This window comes from Carassius carassius, chromosome 28, assembly GCF_963082965.1.
Source record: "Carassius carassius chromosome 28, fCarCar2.1, whole genome shotgun sequence".
Lineage (NCBI taxonomy): Eukaryota > Metazoa > Chordata > Actinopteri > Cypriniformes > Cyprinidae > Carassius > Carassius carassius.
Window position 1 is genome coordinate 23,362,621 of NC_081782.1, and position 9,096 is coordinate 23,371,716.

The following is a 9,096-nucleotide window of genomic DNA, read 5'->3' on the forward strand; positions in this document are numbered from 1 at the left end:
CTTGTAACAAGAAGTAGAATTTACAATTTCTGCTATATGAATTTTGCAAAGAACTAAATAATGATCTGAGATATCATCACTTGGCTGAATACTTTCAACACCATCAACATCAATTCCATGTGACAGTATTAAATCTAGAGTATGATTTTGACAATAAGTAGGTCCTGAAACGTGTTGTCTAACACCAATAGAGTTCAGAATGTCTATAAATGCTGATCCCAATGCATCGTTTTCATTATCAAAATGGATATTAAAATCACCAACTATTAAAACTTTATCTGCAGCCAGAACTAACTCGGATGTAAAATCACCAAACTCTTTAATAAAGTCTGTATGGTGCCCTGGTGGCCCGTATACAGTAGCCAGTACAAACATAACAGGGGATTTATTATTAACATTTGTTTCTTTGGATAATGTTATATGAAGTACCATTACTTCAAACGAGTTATACTTGTAGCCTGCCCTCTGAGAAATCCTGAAAACGTTGTTATAAATTGAAGCAACACCTCCACCCTTTGCCTTTTAGACGTGGCTCATGTTTATAACAGTAATCTTGGGGGGTGGACTCATTTAAAATAATGTAATCATCAGGTTTTAGCCAGGTTTCTGTCAAACAGAGTACATCTATATTATGATCAGTGATCATATTATTTACAAAAAGTGTTTTCGTAGAAAGGGATCTGATATTCAATAAGCCAAGCTTTATCATTTGTTTATCCATATTGCTTCTGTTTTTTATTTGTTGAACCTCAATTAAATTGTTAATCTTAACTTGGTTTGGACGTTTTTTGTATTTTCTAGTTCGGGGAACAGACAGTCTCTATAGTGTGATATCTAGGTGAAAGAGTCTCTATGTGCTGAGAATTAACTGACCTCTGTGACGGGAGGCAGCTAGCAGACGGTCGGTTTAGCCAGTCTGTCTGCTTCCTGACCTGGGCCCCAGTTAGTCAAGTATAAACACTAAAACTATTTGCCATATTTCTAGAGAGAAGAGTGGCGCCACCCCAGGAGTGATGAAGACCATCTCTTTTAAACAGGTCAGGTCTGCCCCAAAAGCTCGTCCAATTGTCTATGAAACCTATGTTATTCTGTGGGCACCACTTAGACATCCAGCCATTGAGTGATGACAATCGGCTATGCATCTCATCACCACGGTAAGCAGGGAGGGGACCAGAGCATATTACAGTGTCTGACATCGTGCTTGCAAGTTCACACACCTCTTTAATGTTATTTTTAGTGATCTCCGACTGGCGAAGTCGAACATCATTAGCGCCGGCATGAATAACAATCTTACTGTATTTACGTTTAGCATTAGCCAGCACTTTTAAATTTGCCAAGATGTCAGGCGCTCTGGCTCCCGGTAAACATTTGACTATGGTGGCTGGTGTCTCTATATTCACGTTCCGTACAATAGAATCACCAATAACTAGAGCACTTTCATCAGGTTTCTCAGTGGGTGCATCACTGAGTGGGGAGAACCTGTTTAATGTTTTGATCGGAACAGAAGCGCGGTGTTTTGACCCACGACTACGCTGCCTCACCGTCACCCAGTTGCCCTGCTGCTGGGGCTCTGTTTCCGGAACCGAACAATGTACAGGAATCCCTGAGCTAGACGCATCCAAAGCCGTATCTAGAGCCCTAACATTCTTACTGTCCTCAATTAAAGTTTCAACACTTAAAGGCAGGGTAGGTAAAAAATGTATAAAAAACTTTTTTTCCAAATTTGTTTAATCTTTATTTATATATCAATACATAATTAAAATGTAAGTACTCTGAAAAAGAAAGTACAAAAATTGAGTGTCTGTAGACCTCTAACGACTGTTTTAAAGACAGCCCATTATTTCCATTCACTCCACCCCCTCCCTTCTCTGCTCCTTCCAAAGCCACGCCCCCAAAACACATGAGCGCGACTCCGACCACTAAGCTGGAAGACGCATTATTTACCTGAGACGAGCGGAGAAGAAGGAGCACAGTGCATGTAGTGACATCATGTCAGAATCACATGTAATAAAAATAACTTTATAATTATGATATCATGCCAATTATATTAGTACTCACTATCAAGCTAGCATATTGATATTGGTAAAGTTTAAAATATATATTTTTTGATTCGCTAACAGGCTAGTTATCTATAAGGCAAAGCTAAAAACAGGTTGCATGATACACGTTTTTCCATTACCATCATTTACACTGTGATGAAGATGAATTTCGTGTAAGATTCATTACATATACGTTTTTCTGCATTTAAGAGTTTCCATGATGAAAGCATTGTTGACTCTGATGAGGACTACACTCCAGAGACAAGTACCGCATCGTCAGCTCGAGGACAGGTCTGGGGTCGAGGGCGAAGCAGAGGAGGTCGTGCAAGAGGCCGTGCAACTAGGGTCCAAGGAAGTAGAGGCCGAGGACGGGGTGGTCGAAGTGCAGGGCAAGGAGCACTTCTTGGACAAGAGGACCTGCGTCGAGTTTTGGATCTTCAAGCTCAAACAAGGGCATGTGAACAGGTATATATGATCTGGAGTGTAATGTGCACACAAGTCATCTCAGAGAACACGAAGCTATATAAAAATAAAATAAAAAATTGAATCATGTTGACAAATGTTCTGTGTAATCACACCAATATTTACATTTTTTCCATTGCAGGCCAGAATTCGAGGACTGAGCCTGGAACAAGCACATCAAGTCCTGGAGCTCTGCCTGACGCGTGACCCAAGTCTTATGTTTGATGTTCTGGAAAGGATGTCAGAAAATGCTCCTCCACCAGGCCCTCTTGTGTCAGGGCAACCCGCTTGGTGTGTCTGCCAGCGGTGCAGAGGAATGGCCACATTTGTAGAACAAAAGTGCTGTGGACAACATCCCGATTATTGTATTTCCATACTGCCACACATGGAAGCCTACATTTTGGAAGAGGGTGTTCTGCGCCTTGCCAGACGTATCTGGAATGACATTCGTGCATTGACTGATAATCCAGAACCAGGACAGAGTAATAGACAGTTTCGTCATGCAGCATACAGGCAATTTGTAGTGTGGCAGTATGGAGCATTGGGACAGGGTCACAGAGTCGTGATACCAAGTTGCTGCGTCTGGAAGATACGCGATCGTTATCCTGATCCACTGCAACAGTACAGAGGTTTTATTCCTAGTAGAGTCTAAGAGTCTAGAGTGCTTTAGAGAACTGTCCATCTATTGTGTGGATGAATACATATACATAGTTTCTGTGTTTTACATTCTACAATATTACAATTATTTTTTTTGTGTGGTATACTATTTTCTTTGTTTATTTTTAAATAAAATTTTTTTACTGAAAATGATAAATTAATTCTTTACACTTGCAATAGAAACCACATTTGATTACAAAACTAAATGTATGTATTATTTCTGCAATAAGGACAACCAAATGTAGAATGTCACTTTTTTATTTCTGTATTACTAAAGCTAGAAACTATAATCACAAATATAAAAAACATTAGCACAATCAACAATTACACATATAAGACATTGGGTTTCCAGAGGTATCTTGACTGGTAGATGGGTCAGACTTGGGACGTAGCATCACATCAGCTATGGTCCTGTGGAGATTATTCATTGTTTCGGCAGCGATTGACCTATACATAGAATATAATAATTATCTCTCTGACATGATTACCACATTTCAAAAACAAACACATTACTGTTAAATATTATAACGTTATATATATAATCTATTATGGGAGAAGAGTTTTATTTGATTGTGTGTTTATCTTGGCCATAAATGATCGTTATTCTACACCTTTTTTTTTTTTTTTACTTAGTTTGCCAAAATCATATTTACTACTACATTTGTCTTGGATGATAAAGTCACCGACGTGATATTTGGGTTGTATCATGACTTTTATATAACCACTTTAGATTATAATAACAGTTTATGAGTTTGATATGTTACAGTTAAAATTGTGTAATATGTATTGTTGAAATTTAAATTCACATAAATTTTTTTTTTCAATAAATCCATATAGCTCATAAAATAGCTGGTACTACTAGAGGTACCAGTATTTAAAGAACTCACCTAACCCTCTGCTGACTTGAATTTGCAATAGCTCCTGTGTTGATGGAGCAGGTGCACCAGACAGTACGCCATGTTGACGGGGATCATCAGGTCTCCTGGTTCTGCTTCTAGGCATCCCCTTATTAGCTGATATCCGTCGAAGGAGGATGGCACGCTGTAGGTCAGAGATGTAGCTGTAGTCCTTCTCCACCTTCAATGAGTATAACCTCCACTTCCTGGACTTTTTGTTGTACACCTTGCCATACCTGACAATATAGAGAAGTGTATCAGCTTAGTGAAAAGTTTACAATGTAACATTTATTTTATAAAAAGAATTCAAAACTTACTGAATTGTGCCATCAGCTTTTCTCCTGGCTGGTCTATGGAGATGATGGTTGTAATCGAGGCCAGCCAGCATGGTACGGGCAGCATAAACTGGTGGGGAAAAGCTGAAGCGCTTGCTGGCATACATCAGTATGTGGTTGTGAAACGACTCCAAATCTGCAGTTGACCTGAGTGCACATTAGATAAAAATACATACAATATATTTTTTTTATAATAATCTTGTTCATGTAATATCGACGTCAATTACAGTAAAATGTCTTTCACACAGTTGATTTGACCATTTACAATATAGAGCTATATAAAGTTGCTTATGTACCTGAAATTCAGATACTTGGGGACGACCTTCAGCCAGCGTTCATCGAGAATAATTTCAGCCAGCCTCTCATGTGCCACTGAACCACTCTCAATCAATTCTTTATCTCTGTCGTCCAGCAAGGGGCCATGTTTACACTCACCAAGAGCCCACGTGTGTTCTCCTGTGACATGGTGCAAGACTCCCACCCACATGTCCTGTGGTAAAACATTTACAAACTGATTTCAAATTCTAATTGCATAAACAAGTCACAACAAGATTTTACACAAACAGCATAAAAATTTGTAATTTTTAGATTTAAAAAGTGATGGACTAAAGCATTATAAATGTAATTGAATGCCAAAAGTAATAACAAATACACATAATATGTCACAACATTTGTAAAATAAATACCCACTATATCAGTTATTTCATTTTTAAACCTATAAACCAAAACGGGTGATTATATAAGTTAGTTTAGTTTATGAAAAGAGATGCTTCAATTTCTTCTCTTTCTAAATATTGAAAATGAAAAATATATCAAAGAAGAAAATACTCACAATAAACTCTTCATAGGTATCTGCCGTCTTACAGCAGTACCAGAAGTGATTGCAGATGTCTTTATTCCACATCTGGAGAATGGCACACCCCTTTTGCTGCCCTGCCTGGATGCATAAACAATTATTCTTTTGTGTTAGGTAAACTATGATTATGTCAACAGGATTAAAGATACAATAATATATGTAAAAAATAAATAAAAAGGTATGGAAGGGTGCTGTTATGTAAGTTTTTATTGTGATCAGATGAAATTGATTACTGATGCGGATTTATTATACTTACTGCATGAATTTTTTTGCTCAGGTTTTTGGACCCATGCCAGACGTCCAGAGTGTGGTAGACTCCGCTGTCTCTGTATTTCCCTTTGTCTGGAGGACAAAAGCTAGGAATTTAATGCATACTCACCCAAAATAACCCAAAACAATATCATGTCATAATCAGAGTGATGTATTTTGTCTGTAATGAGTGCAGAAATTTGGGGTGCTTTACAAAAACCATAAAGACTGTAGTAAAGATGCTTACTGAAGAGAGCTGATATTTGAGAATGAGCATCAGTACAAATTTCAGTCAAGTTTATTTCTTTGCGGAGTGCCTCGAAGGTCTGTTGAAAGTCCTCTTTCTCCATTACAACAGAGTTCCTCATGGTCTCCCTCTTGTCGATGTTGACCATACTGATTATATGTTTAGTTTCATTTTCCATTGTTGAATATGTGCAATACTGTGCACAGAATCCAGGACTGTCCATCCGAGCATCACCTTTTATAAGGGAAAGCAAAAGAGCTAAATACTGTTCAACAATGACATACTCATTTTATACATACAGTATATAACTGCATAAAATCACTGGGCAACCGTAGATGAGATTAGCTCTGTATAAGGCCGGTATATTTTACTAATGGAAGATTTTGTAAAACAAACAACACAAACATTTATACATCAAAGTGTCTGTTTCCATTTTACCAAGTGATGTTTAGTTACTGGTATTTCACCTATAGTGGGGTTGTCACCTTGACAGTGGTGCTGATTGTCGTTGACCCACACTGCCATCCTTTGAGTCAATAGGGTCACATGAGGCAAGGTGTAAAAAGAGGGTTATACATACAAATCAGAGGATCACATTCTATGTGGTTTAGCCATCATTCACACCTTGCCTCTTGTAAATGCATCTTTTGAAATATTCTGTACTCTCTTTTAATAGATATCCTGTTTATTTGTGTGTGTATGTGAATTTACCTAAGGCCACAATAGGCCCTTTGGACTGTATTTGGGCAATGATTTCAGCTCTCTTCTCCTTCCAGAATTCCTTCATGGTATCCACACAGTATGAGTCTTGTATTCGGAAAAAAGATGACTTCTCCACCATCCCCATATTCATAAATTTAAAGAGAAGAGAAATCTTGGCATAGTTGTTGCCAGACAGCAGTATGTTACACGCCAACATAAAGTCCCCAGCAAGCATTCCATATTTAAAATTGGGCTGTGAAGACCATTTCCAAACAGTGTGACCATTACAACATATCTGAAAAAGAAAGACAATTAAAAAAATATATTTAACCTATATTACACATCAAAAACATTTTAAATTGTTCAAAACATGTTATCAATACAGTCACACAAAGTTCAGACCCATTCCACAATTGCAGCTGTACCCCTGGAATGGATGTTGACCTCAAATGGTTTATGTGCCCCACACTCTGCATTAGTGTTTGTGTCCTTAGCAGTACACATGTTCACAGGTAGAACAAGATATTCGGCAAGCAGCTTCAGACAACTGTGGTATGTTATAGATGCTGGCTGGCCAATTATGTCATCCTCAACCATGATTTTAGCAGTCTCTGGGATTGGATGTATGTCTGCAATAGTAGGGTCTTGGGAGTTGTCTTCAGCATCGTGCACAGTGTCCTCCATACTAATTGTTTGAAGGGAATCCAGACAAATCGGAGTCTTCAGAGCACCGCCAGTCCTGTTGTAACACAAATATTTAAAAAATATCTAGCAAACATATGAATAACTTCAATATAATAGTCATACAGTATTGAACCTACCACACACAAATATGTGGCATATAGTCATCATCATCACTGTCATCATAGTCTGTATCTATTTCCTTTGTTTCGTCTTCTTCAAATGATGACAGAGACTTTGTCTCCATATCAGGACACCAGGTGTCATCTTCCCACTCGATACTATGTAATAAAATTGGAAAATTATATTCAATCTAACAATATAATTTAAAACATCTATTCAGTCAACACAACAACTTACATTGAGTTTTTAATGTTGTTAAATTCATCTTCACTGATGACATCCAGATCCAGTGATGACATACTAAAGAGAGATAAAAAAGAAGATTTTATGTCACCATCACTGGTTGAAGTAATGATGGAGACAATAACTATAAAGTGAAGTTTGAAAAAAAATGTATACAAATGTCTCACTAATCAATACCTTGCATCTAATTCCTGAATGTTTTTATCCTGTACGCTGCTACTATCCAACTCTTCAACTCCAGGGACTGAGAAGTCATCATCTCTGGAAAAATGACAATAAAAACAGATAAACATGTTGATTGTTATAAAAACTGTCACTCGTTCACTGAACGACACAACATACAAGTCTCACCGGTCAGAAAGCGACTCAGAGACAATAGTGGATACAGGTGGTGGTGGCATTGTAAATCCACTTTTCGATGGTGTGGACGTTGATATGTCTTTCTCATAACTAATAAAAAAAAACAAAAACAAATCAACACAACAATTACATCACATTTATAAAATGTCTTGATTACAGATAAACAGAGTAACATACACTCAAATATCAACTCACAACTGCATTGCAGACACAAAATAATAACACACACATACAACAAAGTGTGTAGGACACACACAGATACAAGATAAAGACATCAGTAAACATAGGTAGAGAATATAAAAACAAAACAAAGGCGAAAAAAACGTGCAGGTAAACTTACAAGTGAACAAGGTAAAAAGAGTTAGACAGAGGGTAAATATAGTTCTAAGAAAAGTTCCTAGATGCGGAGTAACGTTAGGCCTACTATCTGTTAAACATGCATTTAGTTATCTAAAGCAAAATTATGCACAATTCAACACTACAGCTATCAACTTGAGCTAGGCCTATAGATTATTTATCGTCTCTACTACGGCTCGCTAAGTAATGTTATGTTAGCTATATTACGCAGCTACGTGTGCTAATGACACATGCTTCATGAAAAAATAAACAAAAAAAATATGTATGATCAAAATACAAAAAGAAAGATTTACCTGTCCAGCAGAAATAAAGCCATCAAGGAGTCACTTTTCAGCCCCTTGAGTTCCCTCAGTTCTCGCCATCGCTGGAAAGCCACGCCGATGTTAATTCGCGTTTTATTTCTTTGTTTATCCAAAGACTTTTTGTTCATTGCCTTTTCTTGGACTGTTACTGTCTTCCTTTTTTTGCCTGGTTTGCCTTCACTAACTGCATAGGCTGGTACTGTGAATTTTGCTTGCTGTTTCTCTGCCATTGTTTTGGTATTCCTAGGTTCCGTGCCTCTTGAATTCCTCAAATCAAACGTGCGCGCGCAAGTGGGCAGGTCATGTGTAGCAAAAGGGTGGTTGCCATGGTTGCGAGAGAGTGACAGTCGCCTAAGCCAATCCTATGTTTTGTCCCGAAATGGATTAAACGGTCTAGAGTCACTCGATTTTTATACTCTTTTTATCAGAGTACTTACATTTTAATTATGCATTGATATATATAGAAAGTTTAAACAAATTTGGAAGAAAGTTGTTTATACATTTACTACCTACCCTGCCTTTAATACAACTCGTCCTATTGTCTATGAAACCTATGTTATTCTGCGGGCACCACTTAGACATCCAGC

The 9,096-nt window shown here is 37.6% G+C and overlaps 1 protein-coding gene across 1 annotated transcript; it reads right to left on the reverse strand.

Annotated features, from left to right (window-relative positions):
* Nucleotides 1–3,412: 3,412 nt before the first annotated feature.
* LOC132108484 (uncharacterized) lies at nt 3,413–8,809 on the reverse strand. Its single transcript, XM_059515184.1, has 14 exons — nt 8,501–8,809; nt 7,842–7,940; nt 7,668–7,751; nt 7,485–7,547; nt 7,265–7,405; nt 6,846–7,182; nt 6,453–6,738; nt 5,742–5,975; nt 5,502–5,587; nt 5,222–5,326; nt 4,686–4,879; nt 4,372–4,536; nt 4,046–4,290; nt 3,413–3,605 (listed from the first exon to the last, which is right to left on the reverse strand). Exons 1-14 carry the CDS (start codon nt 8,737–8,739, stop codon nt 3,583–3,585), a joined length of 2,301 nt encoding a protein of 766 aa, XP_059371167.1. The 5' UTR covers nt 8,740–8,809; the 3' UTR covers nt 3,413–3,582.
* Nucleotides 8,810–9,096: the final 287 nt, after the last annotated feature.

Excerpts from the sequence above, each read along its gene's own strand:
- LOC132108484 (XM_059515184.1), bottom strand. The coding sequence starts at position 8,739 with ATGGCAGAGAAACAGCAAGCAAAATTCACAGTACCAGCCTATGCAGTT. Across the intron at positions 6,739-6,845 it reads CAGCTGCAATTGTGGAATGG|ATATGTTGTAATGGTCACAC; the intron begins GTCTGAACTTTG and ends TTTCTTTTTCAG. Across the intron at positions 4,880-5,221 it reads ATACCTATGAAGAGTTTATT|GACATGTGGGTGGGAGTCTT; the intron begins GTGAGTATTTTC and ends GTTTTACCACAG.